Genomic DNA, 20,854 nt, shown 5'->3' with positions numbered 1-20,854 from the left:
GGCGTCCAAGAACCTTGGCGCTGCTTGTTCTGTTATCAACTCAACCAGCCGAAGCCCTCTGAGATGCCGTGGGAATAAATTATTTCCAACAAGCTCCCCGGGCTCCTCTGCTGAGCCCCCGGTCCCCCTCTCACCAGCATCTCAGCCGGGGTTCTGAAGCCTCCTGCCGTCCGTCCCCCTTGGCCTTCTGTTCCCCTCCACATGTCCCGTGCACCTTCTGGGACATCGTCTCTCTAATCAGTCGCTGTGCAGAGTCGAGAGCTTCAGGCAGGGCACTGATGCTGCGGGAGCCCAGACATGGACAGGGCTGGGCGCTTTTTTTTTTTCCAATATTTAAGTATTTATATATTTTGGCTGTGCTGGGTCTTAGTTGCAGCATGCAAGATCTTTAGCTGTGGCATGCCAACCTTTGTTGTGGCCTGTGGGATCTAGTTACCTGACCACGGATCGAACCTAGGACCCCTGCATTGATAGCTTGGAGTGTTAGCCCTTGGCCCACCAGGGAAATCCCGAGGATTGGGCTTTATCCTTCAGTTTCTTCACGCTGTTTGCCACAGACCGATGGCCCTGCAGGAGGACATTTAGCCAGCTTTGTGGGGTGAGCTAGGAGAAGGAAGGTCCTCTTCCTGTGCAAAGGGGGACAGTTTGTTGACAACGAAGCTGACTTCTCCATTTGGCAGGAGTGAGATGGTTCCCAGCGGGCAAGCTGGGCAGGGAGCGTGGCTGCTTGCCTCTCCAAGACCTGAACTGTCAGGCCAGAGGGCGTGGGCTCCTCACAGGGCATGGAGAGCCCATGAAGCTCTGGGTGTGGGAGTGGCATGGCAGAAGCAATTTTAGAAAGAATAATTGAGAGGGGCAGAGAGGTGAGGGTGCTGCAATAGTGTTGGGTCCCTGAGGGTCCAGCCCCTGTGGGCATGGCTTGTCTACATCCTGGGCTGCATCTGCACCCCAGTGGTCCAGCCCAGGACCAGCTGAGGGGCTGGGGGGCTCAGGAAGGGAGAGCCTGGGCAAGATTCACTTGGGGTCTGAGTGGGCCCGGGACGTGTCCTCCCACCCAAGGATATCTCGAAATCTCCCAGGTGTCCTGTCCACTGGGATGGGGAAGGAGAACGCAGGCCCCCAACTCCTGAGGAGTGAGGACTCTGAGCATCCCTGGCTCATCCCCTTCAGGAAGCAGCTAAGAGTGGAGGGAGCCTTTATCCCTCCCTGGGTTTGGAGCTGCTGTTTGGCATCTGAGACCAAGACATCAGGCGAGTTGGTTCTTATCCTCATCCTGCTCCCGTCAAGGCTGCAAGGAGCTCGAAGTGGCCCTAGAACCAAGAGGTATTGAATGACATTGCACCATGTCCCCCCCTCCTTCTCTGCACCTGTTCTCAGGGTCTTGAACCAAGAACATTCTGGATCAGGGACACACTGAATGCAGGGAGCATAGAGTGTGGGAGCTGGCAGAGGCCAGTGAATGGGCCCAGGGCTTGGAGGAGGCTGAAAAGGCAGAGGCCGGATTGTGGAGGGTCTCAGAGGCCATGGGAGGTGATCTAGGATTTGTTTCACACACCAGGGGAGCCTCTGGAAAATTGAACAAGGACCATCACACTGCTCTGCGGAGAGGGTAAGGGCAAGAGTGGCAGCTGGGAAAACAGGAAAGGACTGCAGAGGTTCAAGGAAGTCAGCGGGGTGGCAGTGGAGACAGCAGGGTTCTGTCTGCTGGAGACAGAACTTGGAGGTAGAGTCATGAGGACCTGCTGGTGGGTGATGGGTGGGAGGGCAGAGAGTCATGGGTGACTTGGATTGCCCTTGCCTTGAGCATCAGGCTCACTAGCTGGCCCTGTTAAGCGTGAGGTGTCTGTAAGGCATCCGTGTGGAAGTTACCGTGGAAAAGTGGATGCAGGAACCTGAGCCAAGGGAGGGGCGCTCCTCTTCTGCCCCGTGGAAGTCAGATGGAGTGGTCCCTCTGGACACTCGGAGGGCCTGTGGGGTGGCCAGCTCTGCTGAACGTGGTTCCTGGCGGCGTTTCTGCTTAATAATGGCCTTTGGAAGGGAAGAAAGATGACGGCATGACTGAGTCACACAGAGGATGTAAGTTGGTGATCCCTGCGGTCACAAGCCTCGGGTGGGGTGGGGTGGGGTAGGGTGGGGACGCAGCTGCATTTGATAAGACAGCATTCTGTGCTGCTAAACAGTTGGCGTAGACTTGGTATTCCTGCAAAGGCTTGACCCTTACAGGCCGTGACAGTGTAAGGGGAGGTACCCTTTTGCCCAGGGGACCAGCTGGGGGCTGCATAGAACAAGCTGTACCATCTTAGTCGCATATTGCCATGGGAGTTTGCCTTCGTGAAAACAAATAAACAAAAACACTCCTTGGGAACCTACTATATGCGAGGTGCTGTTGGAGATGTAAAAAGAGTCAGCTTAGGCAAAACCAGCAAGGAATTACTCTTGTGGGGTGATTTGTGTTAGGTGGTATGAGATGCTTCTAGTGACAGAGCTCAGAGCTCATGAGCCCTTTGCAGGAAGAATGGGCACTGCCAGGTGGTGGGTGGCAGAGGGGCGTGGCTGGGGGAAGTGCTGGTAGAGCAGTGCACAGGAAAGGACTTGGGGTACCTCGCAGAGGGATCTGTGCCCTGGACTGTGGGGATAGAGCACCGTGATAATGAAAAGATGAGCCTGCAGGAGGTCTGGAGTGGACGCTGTGCTCAGGAGTTCCAGCCACATCTGTGGGATGTACCTCAGGTGGGGTGTGCAGAGGGCAGTGGGGTGTGCAGAGCAACAAGAGAAGGTGGGGTGACCAACAGGGGTGCTTCCCGGTGTTCTGGCCAAACGGATGAGACCAAAAGGATGGGCCATGGGAGTGGATGCAGGGGAGTTGCAGGGAGGTGGCTAGAATATTTGAGATGGTGAGTTACAGGAGGGTAATTAATGATGGAGATGACAGTCTTGTATGATGTTAGGCCATGCTCTTGTTCTGAGAGCTTTAGAAGTCTTCTCCTATTTAATCTTCACAACAAACCTTGCAGGTACCACATGCAGTTTTGGGGGAGTTAGCATTATTATCCCCATTTTCCAAATGAGGAATCAGAGTCATGGGCTTCCCTGGTGGCTCAGTGGCTAAATCATCCCCTGCTAATGCAGGAGACCCAGGTTCGATCCCTGAGTCGGGAAGATCCCCTGGAGAAGGGGATGGCAACCCACTCCAGTATTCTTGCCTGGAGAATCCCATGGACAGAGGAGCCTGGCAGGCTACAGTCCAGGGAGTCGCAAAGAGTCAGACTAAACCAACCAAAACCAGTCAGAGTCACAGAGGTGGACTGGTACGAGGCTTATTACAGGAGGGACAGAGCTGGGGTTCAGAAGCCAGACTGAACTGCCGGCTGCAGATCCAAGTTTTGATTCCTGGATGGAGGACTAGTTGGAGGAACGTGTCCCCAGATAGGGGATGTGGGGGGAGAGGCACGTTTTTCAGGAGACTGAGATAGACATCCTGATTCAGAGGTCGTCATTCAGAAAGCATGTGATACCGTGGAGAGGAGGTACTGATGGTCAGTGAGACCAAAGGGTGCTGGACCTTTGGTGACCCGAGAGGCAGTGTGGTGCTTGTGTGGTCAGCGTGACCCCCATCCTGGTGCAGGTGCAGGGCCCCCCACTGAGGCCCCTGTCCACTGGCACAGGACACATTGCTCTGCAGGGCTGTCGCGCTCCCCCCACCCTGCCCCAGCAGTGCTCCCCGCCTTTCTGGCCCTTGGTGACTCACTTTCCAGAGAAGGGACAGAATCTGTAGAACTCCCTTAAAGTTTTGCTTGCGCAAAAGAGGTCGGAGTTTTCCCGAGATGAAGCCAAACTCTGGCTCCCCTGGATCAGCTGGTAACATGAACCTAAAATCTTTTTTTCTTTCAATAACTTCTACTTCCTGAGATGCAAAGCTCTGCCAAGTGGATGGGAGTGGCCCCTCTCCCTGTTAATTTGATGGTGTCTACATTGTGGGTGCCCTGGAGGCAGCACCCTGAAACCTCTCCACTTACAATGTTCTTCCTTCTATTTCCTCCTGACTGCCGTGTCAGCCTGTATCTCCAAAAAACACTCTTTAGAGAGCTTCAGGGAAATGTGGAGCCACAAAGTGCCAGCGTCTGCATTCTGCCGGTCCGCATCCCTCTCCATCTCCTGCTTCGTGTTTTTCTGTCGAATAAGCAAAAGCCAGAGCAAATTTATTCCTGGGGATGGGATCTCATATGAAAATGCGTGGTAATTGTTTCTTTTTGCTATTGTCAATATGTTTCTGTTCTGTTCATTGAACTCTGTGCCCAGCTCCTGCCAGCCCACGTATCACATCGAGGTTATTTTTCTGTTTGCCCTTTATGAAATGGCCTCCTTTCCCCGCCAGGTCTTGGTGTGGGGAACACTTGTCCGTGTGTGTGTGTGTGTGTGTGTGTGTGTGCGCGCGCGCGTGCTTGTGTGCATGCTGCAGAAGAGGGGGCCGGGAGGAGAGGGGGAGAGCCATTTCAGATCTGCTTGGAGGTCGGCCTCCCCCAGCCCTGGACTTGATCAAAGAACTCACACCCTTCTGCTCCTTCCTCTTTGGGGAAGTGCCTGAATTCAGACGTGATCGATTCTGACTTTATATCCTGGTTGGGGTATAATTAGCAGTCTTGATTTCATGTCATCGTGGCCTGAAGCCCTGCCATCCCCTCCCGCTCTGTGTGTGTCTGTGTTTCAGCGGTCTGTTCCTGCCTTGGCCTCCGCCTGCGCCCTTGACCGTGGGACCCTGTCTCATCTTGGGGCACCGTTTCCTTAACTGGGGGATTTGGGCCGTTGTTGGGGGGGGCCCAGCTCTGCTACTCTCCCCTCCTACTGCCTTCCCTGAGGGAAGTGGGGTCTCTCTGACCGTCGGACCACTTGTCGGCCATGGACCCTTCTCCCAGCTGCGGCGCTGATCTGGTGGGTGATGCCCCAGCTCACTCTGGTGAGGCAGGGAGGCGGGCTCCCAGCTCGGGGACAAACTGTTCAGCCTCAGAGACCTCGCTTCCACCCCCCAAAGTGGACACAGCCATTTTCCTTGCCTCTCGGCCAGGGTGAGCGGGGAGCCAAGTGGAAAACCTGGGCTCTCAGGGCTGGAGGGGCGGTGGGGATATTGTGGGGTTCGACCTTCTGTTGGAAAGGTGGGTGCCGGGGCTCAAGGAGGGAGGGAGCTGCCCGGGGTTCTGGCTGCTGGCAGCGTGTGGCCGGTGGGCTGTGCCTTTCAGGGTTCACCCCCCCACCTCCCCACTCTGCCCAAAGGCTCACCTGTCCGTTAACTAGGAACATATGTGGGGCCGCGCCTCCCCGCGTGTGGTGCTGGACAGACAGATGGCCCTTCTCCTGCCATATGCTCCTGCCTTTTTAAGTGTCAGGGCCAGAAGGGGGCTCTGCCAGGGCTGGGGAGGCGCTCCTGTTGCCGAGCTGGACACTGGGCTGGCTTTCCCCATCCCCGTGCCCCTCTGTCCCCCTGTGGCTCTGTCCATACCTGGCCCAGATCTCAGCTGGGTGCCAGGGATGCACACAGAGAGAGGTGAGGGCAGCGGGGTGGCCACTGGGCTGGGGCATCACCGGCCAGGTCAGTGCTGGGAGGCAGGAGAAGGGTCCACGGCCGATAAGTGATCAGATGGTCGGAGCTTCTGCAAGGTGTTAGGTGGGGGTCAGGGCGGGGCTGGCCAGCCTAGAGGAGCAGGTGGGTGCACCAGCGAGCACTTGAGGGCCCTGGGTGGGACTGAGAGGGGTGCAGAGGGAAGGAGGAAGGCTCTTGAGTGAACGGGGTGCCTGAGCCAGTCAGGGATGTAGAAGGGACCTGAAAGTTCACGCCGAGGAGTGGGGAGGCTCTGGCAAAACACGCCTTATTTTTAGAGGCAGGTCTCAGTGTCGGCAGTGGGGTGGGCATGTGTCTGATTAGATTTAGCTCATGTCTGACGCAGCGATCACGATCGTGATTTCGGCTCGGAGCGCTCCTGGGAACCTGACTCTCTACCTGTCACTGCAGCTTGGTCGCTCGCCGGGGGGATGGAACGGACCCAAGGGAGGCCAGGGACTTCCCTAGTGAGCCTCCCATCTTGAGAACCCCTGGGGGCAGGGGCCCTTGGGATCCAGGGAGAGGAAGTGGGGAGCCCAGTCCTGCTCTGGACCCACTCTGACCCCTTGTGGGTCACAGAGCCACTTGCCGCCCGTGGCCCATTTACCTCAGCCCGCCTCCTCTGGCGCTGGCTTTCCGCTTATCTTAATTTATTGATGAAAACTTGTTTTACGGTCCAGAGCACAGACGGCAGCAGCTCCCTGCCAAAAGAAAGCAGGCTCGCAGAGCGGGAAAGCCAGCTGCCTCCCGGAGATGGGCGGCTGGGGACTGGGTGGGCGGCAGAGTGGGGAAGGCGCATGTGGGCTGACGGGTGTATGGCCTGGATGGGACCTAGCGGGCACCCCTGAAGGCTGGGGGCTGAGGACCCCTGTCCGCCACTGGCCCCTGGCTTACAGCCGCTCTGCCGGGTCTCAGCAGTCTGGGTGAATGAAGACCATGGGCCATAAATACTCACAACGACCCTCGTTGATAGCTTTGTGAAGGCGCCACACTGGGAAGTTTATTTTTTCATGAATCTCATTCAACTCTAACTACAACCCTGTGTGGTAGGAACCATGCATTCCCCCATTTAAAAAAAACAAGCCTTGCAAAGTTGTTTTCTGAGTTTCCCCCGCCCGTACCTGAGGGCACCGTGAACTTGAACCCAGGCAGAGCTGTCCCTGCCCCGACCCGGACCTCAGCCTGGTCCTGTGCTCTTCTGCGTCTCATGGCTGCCTTTCCGGCTGGGTCTTGCTGGTCCAGCCAGGTCTCCTGCTCCTGTGTGGCCGTGGCCAGCTCCATGCCTGGCTCAGGGCAGGTACCGGGGCCCTCACAGAGGGACCAGGCAGAAGGGCGTCGGGGCAGCGGTCAGGCCTCCCTGATACCGCTTCCTAAAGAAAAGAAAGTCTTGTGTCCTCTTCTGGGAGTTCCTCTGAATTCAGTCTCCTGGTGGGTCAGAAGCAGTGTCCCCGGGACCCTGTGGGCCGTGCAGCAGGGGTGGTGGGGGTGGGGGTGGGGGAGTGACAGGCCTGCAGGAGATGAGGCTGTGGCTCCCACGAGCTGCAGAGGCCTCATCCTTGACGCAGGTAGCAGCGAACCCCGGGAGACTGTGGGAAGCATGTGGAACCCCCCCTCCCCCCGAAAACTGGGGGGAGAGGGGATCATTTCCAAAAGCTCCTCTGGTTGTGGCAAAAAGAAGGTCTACTGAACTCCAGCCTCATGTATTTCATTCCCTTTTACTTCCTCGTGCAGAGGGATAGCCAACAGTTTTCACACCTCTGGTGAGATCAGCAAAGTGGGCAGCCCTGGTTGGCTCGACTTCGCCCCCACCCTCCACGTGCAGCCCCCTCCCTGTGGGGGCACCCCTAGCGGTGGGTCCTCTCCTGCACCCACCCAGCCTGCACCCAGGATGACCACCTTCCGCTCTTTCCCTCTGCACTCCCTCCCTGGACTGTGTCTGGGCCCTCCCCTCCCCCACACTCCTGCCTGCCTCCCTCAGCTCAGACTGGGCCGCAACGTTGTTGAGAATGTTTAATAAAATGAAGATTTTTTTTATTTGCTTGTTTTTTGTCTGTTTGAGGCACAGAGATTCTTTTTTTTTAAAAAAAAAAAACGAACAACTTTCTCTTTTATATTGAAGTATGGCTGATTAACGATGTTGTGATAGTTTCAGGTGGACAGCGAAGGGACTCAGCCATTCATAAACATGGATCCATTCTCTGCCAAACTCCCCTCCCACCCAGGCTGCCACACAGCATTGAGCAGCGTTCCCTGTGCTACACAGTAGGTCCTTGTTGGTTATCTATTTCAAATATAGCAGTGGAAGCCCAGAGATTCATCAGTCATAGGATTTGGAGTCACTTCGAACTGGATTAAAATCCAGCTCAGATGAGATCCTAAACCCCTGATCCTTGGTTTTCTCCTTTGCGAAGTGGAGGAGTGGGAGACCATAGGAACCCCCTTGTCTGGTTTTTGTGGCAAGGCGGGGTTGACACAGTTCTTGGCGTGGATTCGGGTCAGTAGCTGCCAGTTCCCTCATTAGCGTTCTCAGCATCACCGTTGTCATCGTCACCACCATCACGGTCACCCTCCCTGCCCTCCCCACCCTCCTCGTCTGCAGGTGGGTCCCAGGTGCGCCCTATGCGTCGTGGCTGGCCTTCCTCTCTCCCAGCGTGGACATGTCCAGGGAACCTTTTCTGATGCCTTTGGGATGCCCTAGGTCTAAGCCGTGGGGCCCGGTGGGTCGGAACATGATTTCTGGAGTCAGATTTCTTGCGTTGGTTCACCACCTAACCTCCCAATGTCTTTGTCCTCCCAGGCTATGGAACTGGAAGGACGAAAAGGACCACCCCGGGTCCCTGCCATTGGGTCGGGAGGGTTAAGCGAGGCATGTGGGTCACGTGGTCAGTGTCCCTGGCAGCACAGCTTTGGGGGAGAGTGAAGTCAGGGATAGGGTGGGGCGAGGCATTGTCCTCCCTGAACCAGTTCCTTGACCTTGGGCACACTAGCCCGCCAGACCCTGGCCTGGCTGCTTTCAGTGAGTGACCTGACCGCAGTGAGCACCTGGAGGAATAGAGTGGGCCAGGGTCTCCAGTTCTACTAGGGGGACGGAGAGATGGCAGAGTCGGCTCAGGGATGGGTGAGAAGGGGTCTCAGACTGTCACGTAACTTGATTCAGAGACCATCACTGTCAGCAGGGCTTGAACTTAACCAGCCCATGGCCCCCCCCGCCCCAAAGCGTGTCAGAAATGCCAAGTCCTGGCGTGGGTGGACACAGCTCCTGGCTGGCAGTATAAATAATCCGGCTGTGGGCACAGCATCCCTGGAGAGAGGACCAATCGCGTTGGCTACGTCCAGGGCTTAGAGCAGACGTGGGTGTGGGCGGCTGTCCTGGGGCCAGAGATGGACCTGGTTGTCAGTCTGATCCTTCCCGATACCTATATGTGTAATTAGAGAGTGTTATTTGCTGAACTGGAGCCAGGGAAGACCGTCCTCGTTACATTATTAAAGGGCCTTTGTTCCGTGAGATACTGAATGGAGGAGGCAGCCTTGCCGAATGTGAGGCACCCAGAAATGGATGGTACTTTCACGCTGTGGCTTTTCTTCCTCTCCAGGTGAAGAGGAGCTGGGGGCAGCTTTCCTCAAATAGGGAGAATGGCCCCCACCCCTCCTTATTCTGTAGGGTGAACTAGAGTCTCCCAGACCATTTGCTCTCTGCCAGAAAGATGTGATGTGAATTCAAGGTATCCCTGCGTCTTCCAGGGAGTGTGAATAATAGCATGGGACATTGTATCATTTATAGTCCCAGAAACACAGAGTGCTCGGCGGGCATATTCCCGTTCATCCTCCAGTGTCCCTGAGTGCTGGGGATGTATTTTTTCATCCTCCCTCAGTCTTTAGTGGAGTGACATCCCAGAAAGGCCAAGTGGCCGGAGATGCTGGGCCATTGCCTTCCCCCGGGGCTTCACATCCAGAGATGTGGGTGGCAGACGGTTCTGCTTTCTCAGGAAGCCCGGATGGCCCCGGCTTCAGTGTTCACCTTGAAAGCCATCCCTGCCTCCCGCTGCGGCCCCGGTTCCACCTTCCATTCCGTGCTTTGATGCTGTCAGCGGTGCCTTTCTCCCCAGATGCACCGAATAAAACAGATGCAGGAGGGAAGAAATATGCTGGTGATGAGAAATCCTCTCTCCAGACTCCTCTGACAAGTATCCCGGGTCCTTGGTGCTCTTCCCTCCAACTTCTGGTGACCTTGGGAGCTCAGACAGTGCCTCGCACCGTGGTCCAGGCTGTCTCCCCATAGTTCCTTCCCGGGTCCAGAACTCAGGCAGCCGTGGTTCTTTGGGCACAGGTCGTGGAGGCTCTGTGCACACCTACCCTTCCCCAGCTCTAGGCACCCCGCGTGCATTCACACTCTCCCGGGAGTGCTACTGGGCATGGTGGCCTGAGGCTGCGAGCTGTGTCCTGTTGGGTGCTGACAAGTCCTGGAGTCGGGGTCACCCTCCCTCCATGCTCCCAGCGATGTGGGGGCAGCCCTCTCACTGGCTCGGGCAGCAGAAACCTCCCCCGGAGCCAGGACGCCTGTCTGTCTTCTCCTCCTGAGCCTGCTCCCCGCCATTTCAGCCCACTTCCTCAGCGTATTCCAAGCAGGATGGAGAATAACTGTGTGCTGTTCCGAGGGGAGGGGGACCCCACGTCCGGGGGCTCCATCCTTGGGGAGCAGGCTTGGGAACGCTGGGTTGCAGTGCTCCCCGTGTGACCCTTCTCCCCTGCACCCACCCCACCCCACCCCACTGCTGCTTGAGCGGGAAGATAGTGTGGATCTGCCAGTCTGGTGGCCTGGGTCAGTGTGGACGGACCGGTGGATGATCACGCCCCCTCTGCAAGGCCGGTGGGGGTTTTGCGTCACCTGCTGCTCTTTGGCATCTCGACCGCATACCATTTTGTGGTCCTTCTGGGCCCGATCCTCGGGCTCCGTTCCTTCCGGCCCCTCTGGGGCTCTGAGCTGGTCCCTACCTCCTTTTGCGTCTCCCCACTGAGTGAGCAGGCCCGTGGTCAGTCTGAGAAGATGGAAAGATGCTAGCACCTGAGAAGGTTGATTTGGGCCCTGCTGTCAGATTTGAAGAGCCAAGATGGCTTGGGAATGGGGATGCAGGTGGAGGTGGGGGAGGGGAGCCCCAGTGCCCTGCAGGCCTTGCTGTCAGATGGAGGGACAGTTTGGAGGACCCAAACTGTCAGTTGTAAGGGGGCCGTGTTGAGAGAGTGCATGGTAGACCCCCCTACCTCCCAGGTTTAGTCCTTACCCCTTGCTTCTTGGGCATCAGCTGTCCTGGGATCTGGGCCTACTCTAGGCACCCCTGCCCTGGCCTTTGAAGCCCAGAGACAGCCACAGGACTGGTCATCACCCTGGGGTCCCATGGATGCCTGGTTGGAGTGAGCCCAACGCACTGAGGTCAGGCCAGGAAGTCCAAACAGGTGGGCAGCACTTCAGCAAAGCCAGGCCCTCCCTGTCCCCATCAGGATCAGAGGACATCAGCTGGGGGCCAGGGCTTTGGTGCCTGGGCGTTTACCCCCACCCGGAGCCCTAACCCCCTGGAGGGAGGAAGGGCTGTCTTCATGTCTCCGCCATTTCAGCTCTTTCATCCCCAGCATTTTTTTGAGGGGGCCGTGGTGGGTCTTCAGTGTTGCGGGCTTTCTCTAGTTGTAGAGCAGGACTCCTCTTTGTTGCAGTGTTCCATCTTCTCATTGCAGAGCACGGGCTCTAGAGTGCTGGCTCAGAGGTTGTGGAGCACGAGCTTAGTTGCCCCACGGCATGTGGGATCTTCCCAGACCAGGGATCGGACCTGTGTCTCCTGCATTAGGAGGTGGATTCTTAACCACTGGACCACCAGGGAAGCCCCCCTGCCCCCAGCACTTTTTCAAGCTTTACACGGCAAGAGGTATTGTAGCAGAACTGACAGGGTGTGCCAGGGGATTGGACTGGGGGCTCCCACATTCCCAGCGTCCCTGCAAAGTTCTCTGGAGAGAAAGGGGCTCAGAAAACATTTAAGAGCTTTATTAACCTCAGAGACGCACAGCTCCCAAATACAACAACCTCAAATTTTGGCTGCGTCTAAATGCCCCTAGAACCATCTTAGATAGAAAATAACCTCATTTCCCAATAATCAGAATGTAACTGGGTTTGTGATATGCAAATACTTTATGTCCTGTTTATTTGGAGGAAAATTTGGCTCAGAAATATGGGTGTGATCTCCCTGTCACCTCTGCCAGCTGGTGCCACTGGGGGGCTGTGAAGTTGTTAAGAAATCGGGGGCTTTGAGACAAAGTGTGGGGTCCAAAAAAGAACGGCCGAGGAATCACGCTGATTGAGTCATGCACAAGCTCAGTGTGAGCCACACCTGTGCTGTGGCTGCCAGCCAGGCCAGGGCCAATGCAGGCTGGGTTACTCAAGGTACAGAGCTCAGGGTGCAGGAGGGGAGGGTGGGGTCTTGCTCTCTGTGCCGACCCCTCCAGTGCTGGAACCTAACTTTCCGTTGTGGATGGTGACTCAGAGGTGAGAGCCCTAAAAGCCTTTTTATGGGCCAGGAGAAGGCTGGGAGAGGACGTTGTTAGATACGGGACTTTGACAACTTCAAGTCCTGCCTCACTTGAGCTTGGTGGGCTTCCTGGGCAAAACTAGGACTGACACATGTTAGCCATGGGGAAGCAGACTCCTGAGTTAATAAGCAAGAATGCTTGACCAATTAGAGTTGCGCTAAAAAGAATGGAGTGTGTTATTGGCTGGTGACCCCGGGGGGGGCTCAGACAGAAGCTTGACCCCTGGGGCTGGGGACAGGCACGGAGGAGCCCTTTCAGTGGGGGGGGGGGCCCACCCGGGGGCGGGCCCACCCTATCCGTGCCCTCATCCTCTTGTCTGCTGGGTGGCTGTCCCTTCCTTACAGAATTGGAAGCACTATCTGTTGGCCCCACCTGCCTTTATGGCCGTGACAGTGACTGAGCTGCAGAGCCCCCAGAGGCAAGGATGGCTAAAGCCCCAAGCAGCCCCCCTTCCCCGTCCTGATGCTGCCTCTTCTCCTGTGAAGTTCCTGGCAGTCGGCTTCTCCCAGGGCTGGGCAGGATTGTTACCAGCCGGCACGTTGGCTGTGAAATTAAAATCGTTTCTGTTTGCTCTCTTATTCTCCATGTCCACTAATTTATTAAATGTCATTAAACGTCGCACTGAGCCCTGGCTTGTAGAGAGTATGGGCACATGCTGAGGCTGAGGGTTTGAGGGCTTCCTTCAAAGCGAAGAGAGCATGGGGGCCCCTGCAGAGCCACGGAGGCCACAGGGATGGAAGTAGGGTGTGTGGATCTCTGAGAGGCTGGGGCAGGAAGAGCAGGTGACTTACACAGGCGATTAGGAGGGCTTCGGGTGAGCTGGGGGGAACTTGGTGTTAGATGGGGAAGGGGGTGCATGGGGGGGCTTCTTTTTTAGGTGGGTTTGTGTGTCTGGGTCAGGCCCTGTTCCCAAGCCCTCCCAACCCTCCATTCAGCCATCCACCCACTCATCTGTCTATCCATCCATTCACCCATCTACCCATCCATCTATCAATCCATCCACCCATACATACATATATATATCCACAGATGCATCTATTCATCCATCCATCCATCTATTTATTCAACCATCTGTCTATCCATCCATACATACATCTATTCATCCATCCATCCACCTATCCATCCATCTCTCCATCTACCCACCCATCCACTCATTCATGGAATAAATGTTTCTGCAGTATCTAGGCATGTTCTGGGCCCCACGATGGGAGTGAAATGGCTGAGATGTGAACCTGGCCTGGAAGCACTGGTGTTTTCATGGGAGTGGGCAGTGCATCTACACAGAGGGCTCGGCAAGGATGTTCAACCCTGGTGCAAAAGGTCACCCCAGGGAGGGCTGTTCCACATGCAGTGGAAATGGTGGCCACTGTGGGGGACACAGGAAGTGGCTGTCCCTGGGCTCTAAGCAAGTTGGGGGCATGGAGCTCAGGAGAGAGGTTGGTTCAGGGGAGGTTATGGCTTTACCCCCAGAGAACTGGGATGCCACATGAAAAATACATTAGGACATGTGGTAGAAACCTATATTAAAACTACAAATCAATGTGGTTTCAACTGAAGACAGGAAAATGCCATGGGGGTATTGGCTAATTACAGTAGACTTGATCAATGAGGCCATAGCCTGCTGGTCTCAGTCTGCCTGCTGTGCATCTGTTGGATGGGCCCAGGGTGGTGAGGAAGATGCTGGCTCTGAAGAGCCTCTCTGAAGGGTGAGCCTGGAGGAGGGTGATCTGTGGGCCCTGTCAAGGGGAGGCACTGCTCTACGCTGAAGTCACCAGCAAATGCAAGGGTTTGCCCACAGTTGGAAGTGGGTTCATTTGGAGCTCGATGGGAAAATACTTGGAAGTGCCCTTGGTTGGGGGTGGGGTGAGAGGCAGGGATGCTCAGTGGTCAGGGTGGCCCCTGGATGCCTGCCAGGCCCGGCTGGTGTAGTGAGGTGCCTGGTGTCTTTGGGTTGGGAGTTTGGCTGGGTCCTGGTTTCCGAGTCACCCTGCCTTCTCTCAGAGGTTCTTCCAGCTGTGGGCTTGACTCTAGCTGGTGGGGGTCTGAGACAACACCTTGCTCTGGGGAGGAAATGTCCCCGAATGCCACCAGCAGTGGCCTTTAGTGGGCAGGGATGGGGGTGTGGCTTTGAGGGGAAGATGCAGGACTTGGCAGCTGGGGGTAGGGGCGCCCTGCTGTTGGCAGCAGGTCGTACCTGAGTCTTACCTGGGGCAAGGTGATCTGGGGCAGGAAGTGAGAGGGAAGCAGGGGTGGGAGTCGGGGAGCAGCTCCCTCTCCCAGGCAGGCACTGGGGAGCTGGCACGGCATGTCACAGGCCAGAAGCATGAAGTCAGAGATGATGACCAGCACCTGGAGGTTTTTGAGCTGTTGAGGTTTCTTTCCCACATGGGGGTCCCTCCCCTAGGAAGGACATGAGGATCCCCCTGGGGCCCACTCTTAGCGGGACCGGCAGTGGGGTGGGGGGAGCTGGAGTGTCATCCCTTGGTACCTCGGATGCTGATATTTCTTGCATCAAGTGCATTGCCTAGTACCCTGAGGACCTTCCCAGGCTTTAGGGTGTGGGGCGGTGTCCAGCACAGGGTGTCTGGTGGCTCTGGGGGTCCCAAAGCCTATCTCCTTACCAGTAGTGAGCTGGCAGCAGCGAGGTCTCCTGTTATTCATTCCAGGGTCTGGCTTGTAGAGCCTTAAATCTTGAGCGTGGAGAGCATGAATTTCCATGGGGTGATTAATGAAAGAAAAATTGAGCCGGCAGCACAGAAAGTGACTGGGTTGAAGAGAGTCAGTGACAAGTTGGATGGTCTCCGAGCCTCCCTGCCAACCCAGAGCTCCGACCCGGCCAGGGGGCGCCACCTGGTGGTTGCAGGAGTGGTGGCACCCAGTCCCCAGCTGAGCCGAGTGGACGCGCCCCCATAAGGTGGGGGCTCTGGGCCTGGTGTGCCCACACCTCGGAGCCTTGGACCTGTCCCTCTGGGGCTGCTGCGGGGCATGGGGCCAGGGTGGCTCTCCATGGCACGGGGACCCAGCAGCCGCTCTGATCACCAGACTCCATCGCTGCAGCTCTCGGGGGGGAGGCGTCTCTGGTTTAGGGGCGCTTCCCAAGTGGCTCAGTGGGTAAAGAATCCACCTGCAGTGCAGGAGACACAGAAAAAGCAGGTTCAATCCCTGGGTCGGGAAGATCCCCTGGAGGAGGGCAGGGCAACGCACTCCAGTATTCTTGCCTGGAGAATCCTCATGGACAGAGGAGCCTGGCAGGCTACAGTCCGTGGGGTCGCAATGAGTTGGACACGACTGAGCAGAAGCACACTGGTTTAGTGACGGTGGGAAAAGCTCCACTTCCTTCATCATGCCCCATCTGGACCACCTTCCTGTCTCCCCATTTATCAAAATCCTGTTCATTCGTCAAAGCCCAGCAAGCCCTTCTGGCTGCATCTTGAGTTGGAGCGTCTCTTGGCACTTCTGCACAGCGCCCGGCCCTGTCACCTGGTCACTGCAGTGGCCTGACTGCTCGCCTGCCCCCTTTGCCCTCCGATGACCTGTTCCCCACACAACAGCCACAGTGACCTGCTGAAATCCCAGATCACGTCCCTGACCTGCTCCCGGCTCGCCATCTCACCGAGAACAGATGCTGTGAGGTCCCGCCCACCGGTCCCCACCGCTATCACCTCGCTCCCCCCTCCCCTGCCCCCAACTGGCCAGGCTCATCCCCAGTCAGGGCTTTTCACCTGCCGTCTCCTCTAGCACTTCCTTCCCCATTACTCATGTGGCTCACTTCTCGTCTTCTGGTGCCTATTCCTCAGTCGTGTCCGACTCCTTTGCAACCCTACGGACTGTAGTCCGCCAGGCTCCTCTGTCCATGGGATTCTCCAGGCAAGAATACTGAAGTGGGTTGCCATTCCCTTCTCCAGGGGATCTTCCTGACCCAGGGATGGAGCCCACGTCTTCTGTGTCTCCTGCTTTGGCAGGTGGATTCTTTACCCCCGAGCCACCAGGGAAGCCTGCGGCTGTAGGTCTTCAGTAAATACCTGGTGACTGATTGACTATGGCTCTGCGGGGGTTTGGGAGTGAGTGTCAGTTTATGGAGCGGAAGACAGGCCGCTGTGGAGACTGCATCTTAAACGGGCATTGCAGCCCCAGAGGAGCCGTGCAGCAGAGCGGGCTTGGGCCGGGCGCAGCTGCCAGCTCCCTGGGGGGTGGGGTGGAGAGTGGTGGGCCCTGCCCTGCACGCCAGCCAGCCCCTCAGCCAGGCCAGGGAGCTCCTTCCTATTTCCATCTCTGTGGAATTTGTTCTTCCTGCTCCTGAGGACTGTGGGCAAGTGCCCCTTCCCGTCAGGGCAGCGGGACACAGTCACCACAGAGTCTGGCTCTGAGGAACTGGGCTCTGAGGTTCTCTCCCAAACCCCTCACTTGCTTCCATGGCCACCGTGGCCCCATGCCATCCCCTGTCCTTCCTGAGCTCCAGGCCCTCCTCTGCCCAGTGGGACTCCCGCAGCCCTGCGTGTGCAGCTGGGACCCTCCCTGTTTGTCACGTGCTTTCCCTGTGCCCTGTTTAATCTGTCTTCATTGAGGTGACCCTACAAGGGTCATGAAGCTGGTGTCATCCCATTTGCCAGATGAGGAGACTGAGACACAGAGAGGCTGGGGGCTTTGTGCAGGTCACATCCCGCAGTGTAGTTCAGGCCCTGTGGTACCCGCTCCGTGTCTCACGGCTGGGACCAGGGATGGGGTGGGGGTGGTGGGGACAGTGGGGGTGGGACAGGCAGTCTTCCGAGTCCCGTGGAGATGGATTCAGGCTAACGGGCTTTCCTTTCTCTCCAGCTCTGTGGCTGTGGGCTGCTTGGAGTGGGCATTTGGCTGTCCGTGTCGCAAGGCAACTTTGCCACCTTCTCCCCCAGCTTCCCCTCGCTGTCAGCAGCCAACCTCGTCATCGCCATAGGCACCATCGTCATGGTGACGGGGTTCCTCGGCTGCCTGGGGGCCATCAAGGAGAACAGGTGCCTCCTCCTCAGTGTAAGTTGGACCCCAGCCCCCCAGCCCCCCAGGCCCGCAGCCCCCCAGCCCTCTGAATGCTGGGGCCACTGAGGCCACTGGGTGTCTAGCCTGAGCTTCTAGAATGACCACACCCCCGTTCCTCATGATTGGCTACCCCTGGCCTAGGTGCCCCTCCCACTCCTTGATTGGTTGTCAGGCTTTATCTCCCTCCGCTGCCCACATGGGATCCTCAGGAGTGGTGGCCCCTCCCTACCTGGGAAGCCTGCCCCCTGCCAGCCTATTTGCACCTTGTCCCAGTTCACGACCACATGCCCATGCCTGCACCTTCTCATTCCAGTTCTTCATCGTCCTGTTGATCATCCTCTTGGCAGAGCTGATCTTAATTATCCTCTTCTTTGTCTACATGGACAAGGTAAGTCTTCCAGGAGGGGAGGGGACCTACGGAGTACCATTTCCCTTGGGGTTGGGTCAGGGAATCTGGAGGAAAAGCACCGGAAAATTGTATTTGTGAGGAGAGGAGAGTTTTTGGTGGGGGCAGCAGGGGGCTCGTCCGCTTGTGTTGTTTTAGGAAGTGTGTGTGTGTGTGTGTTTGTGTGTGTGTATGTTGCTCAGTGTCCAACACTTTGCGACCCCATGGACTGTAATGTTCCAGGCTCCTCTGTCCATGGGATTACCCAGGCAAGACCACTGGAGTGGGTTGCTATTTGCTACTCCAGGGGATCTTCCTGACTCAGAGATTAACTTGCGTGTCTTAGGATGTAGACCCTCTAGTCACCCAGGGATGCTCTAACCCTAGCCCTAACTGGGGAGGACCACTGAGCTCCCTGTCACTGGGAGCATTCAAGCATAGCTGTGCTGACCACTTGGAAAAGGGTCAAGTTCTCCAAGAACTTGAGAAGCCCCAAATTCTTGAAATTCTCCAACTTATTGAAGTTCTTCTCTAGGAAGAACTTCTCCAAGAACTTGAAAATTTCATATTTTAGGCCAGAAACCCTGTGCCCCAAGTTCCTGGGCTGAAATATGGAAAAGTTCGTATCCTTTTCCAGAGGCCTTTGGGGACAGGGAGCTGATCTCTTGGGCTTCCCTGATAGTTCAGTTGGTAAAGTATCTGCCTGCAGTGCAGGAAACCCCAGTTTGATTCCTGGGTCGGGAAGATCCATTGGAAGGGATAGGCTACCCGCTTCAGTATTCTTGTCCTTCCCTTGTGGCTCAGCTGGTAAAGAATCCGCCTGCAGAGTGGGAGACCTGGGTTTGATCCCTGGGTTGGGAAGATCCCCTGGAGAAGGAAAGGCTACCCACTGCAGTATTCTGGCCTAGAGAACTCTATGGACTGTATAGTCCACGGGATCGCAAAGAGTTGGACATGACGGAGCGAAAACGACTTTCACTCACTCACTTCAGCTGATCTCAGGTTGCACTGGGGGTTCAGGAGGTTAAGAAGGACTAACCCCTGTCCAGGCTGGACAGTTCCCCACCCAGTTGGGGAACTTCCTCTGGGACCACCAAGAATGACTGGCCAAGCATGCAGACTTAGGGCTCAGGGGCTCTTCTGGTTCATGGTAACCAGAACCATGTAACCATCTGCCCCTTGGGTCCTGAAGGAGTCTCCCAGACCACACCGAGAGGGAGAGTCACTGTTAGGGTTAAAAGCAGTGATTCCTTTGCATCTGTAAAAAGGAGGCACTGATAATACTGAGAGATGCCTGCGGGCCAGCCCTGTTCTTGGTCTTCATGGGAATCATTCCTTTAATTCTCACAACCATCTCCGAGGTGGATGTTATGTGCCAGTGTTACAGACAAGGCAGAGGTGGGAGAGGGTAAGCAACTTACTAGCGAGGGGTGGCCCCACACTCTGGATGGCGGCTCTGCGCCCTGCAGTTCCCAGGGTGTGTTCCCACAGGGCCAGTGTGGGGGGTAGGATGTCATAGGCCAGGTGGCAGCGTGGCCTGTGGGGGGGGGCGTGTCCTGGGAGCAGGGGAGCTGTGGGGGGGGGGCTTGTGCTGTCTCTGCCTCTGAGGGTCCCTGCTCCCTCCTGAAATGCTCGGCTCTCATGGGGGTCACCACCAGCCCCCAGCAGGCCTCCCCCGTGAGTTGGTGGGGCCAGCACTCATGGCTGACCCGGGCAAGCTGGGGAGAGGGGCGGCCTCCTCATCCCCCTCCCCCCAACCTGAGTCTGCCCTCGCCTGACAGGTGAACGAGAATGCCAGGAAGGACTTGAAGGAGGGCCTGCTGCTGTACAACTCGGAGAACAATGTGGGGCTGAAGAACGCCTGGAACATCATCCAGGCAGAGGTGAGGGCTGGGGGTGGGGGCAGGTGTGGGTGGAAGGCGAGGCCTGGGCCTCAGACCCCACCCCGTGGACCGGGCTGGGCCCCCCGGCTCTCTGGGTCAGACATGGTGTTCTGGGCAGCAGCCGCAGCTGCAGTGGGGCAGCAGAGTGGGCGGTGGGCTGCGCGGGGACCTGGATGTAGCCAGCAGCCAGCCGAGGGGATGGGAGCTGAGAATTAAGATGGACAATCAAGAGGGCACCTCCTCCATCCCCTCCTTTCTGAAGCTTCAGCATGAATGACAGTATTTTAGCAACAGGTCTGCTTCCCCGGTTGTGACTCAGGAAACCCTGTTCTAAGAGGAAACGTGTCCGTGTAGCTCGATGTGGAGCCTGGGGAGGGGCTGCCATCATGAAGCCAAGAGCTGGGGGCAGGCGGGCAGAGGGCTGAGTGCTGTGCGCAGTGTCCAGTGCCTAGCGCATCGCTCAGAGAGCAGGTGGCCGGCCTCCAGGAGGGAGGTATCATTCTGTCCCCTGGACCTGGCTGGGGCCCAGAGGAGGGACAAGCAAGCTGGACTCTGGGTGCCAGCTCCCATGGGGCCGGGCGGCAGGGAAAGGCCCGAGCTGGACCCGTCTAATGCCCCCCCGCCCCTCCCTGCAGATGCACTGCTGCGGTGTCACTGACTACAGAGACTGGTTCTCGGTTCTGGGGGAGAACACGGTCCCTGACCGCTGCTGCATGGAGAACTCCCAGGGCTGTGGACAAAACAACACCACCCTCGTGTGGAGAACGGTGAGACTGGCCACCCCAGGGGCCCCTGGGTGGACAGTCTGGGCGGGCGGGGGGTGGGGGTGGCCCAGGACACCAAGGAGATGGGTTAACGTGGGATGGGTGAGGGCACACAGGCCTGAAGCCGAAAGGCAGTGGCAAGTGAGCGTCTGGGCCCATGTCTCGGGGCGTCAGAGTTGGGTAGGAATGGGCTCTGGGGCTGTACAGTGGGGCCTTGTGGATGGAACCCCAGAGGGGGCAGGGCTGCTCCAGGCAGGAGGACCAGGGCAAGGTCCAAAGGGAAGTGAGGTGAGGGGTGGGCAGGAGGCCCACGGTCACCCCAGCACCTGAAGCTGTGGTCCTCACTCCGCAGGGCTGCTACGAGAAGGTGAAACAGTGGTTTGCTGACAATAAGCACGTGCTCGGCACGGTGGGGATGTGCCTTCTAATCACGCAGGTAAGGGGGTGGTCCTGCCAGCGGGGTGGAGGGGACAGCCCCAGGGAGACCCCTCCCTGCAGGGCCTGTGCCCCGCCCAGGGCCTGTCCAAGCCTCCTCACGCGCCCCTGAGCTGTGGGCCTGTGCTGGCCTTGCAGGAAGGGCTGGCTGGGACAGGCCTGTGCCCCGCCCCCAGGCACAGGGACCTTTTTTACCTTGTGAACCAAC

General features: G+C 57.3%; 1 protein-coding gene across 4 annotated transcripts in view; it reads left to right on the top strand.

Moving 5' to 3' along the window:
* TSPAN9 (tetraspanin 9) overlaps positions 1–20,854 on the top strand; it is a 189,345-nt gene that overhangs the window by 163,986 nt on the left and 4,505 nt on the right. For all 4 annotated transcript variants that reach the window (XM_081593904.1, XM_081593905.1, XM_081593906.1 and 1 more), the window contains 5 exons: positions 16,982–17,173; positions 17,493–17,567; positions 19,346–19,447; positions 20,083–20,214; positions 20,564–20,647. In XM_081593904.1, coding sequence (XP_081450030.1) covers positions 16,982–17,173; positions 17,493–17,567; positions 19,346–19,447; positions 20,083–20,214; positions 20,564–20,647 — 585 coding nt within the window. The remainder of the gene's footprint in view (positions 1–16,981; positions 17,174–17,492; positions 17,568–19,345; positions 19,448–20,082; positions 20,215–20,563; positions 20,648–20,854) is intronic.

Source organism: Giraffa tippelskirchi, chromosome 4 (genome assembly GCF_054371585.1).
Source record: "Giraffa tippelskirchi isolate mGirTip1 chromosome 4, T2T-mGirTip1v1.2.pri, whole genome shotgun sequence".
Taxonomy (NCBI): Eukaryota; Metazoa; Chordata; class Mammalia; order Artiodactyla; family Giraffidae; genus Giraffa; species Giraffa tippelskirchi.
This window is presented reverse-complemented; position numbering and strand designations above follow the sequence as displayed.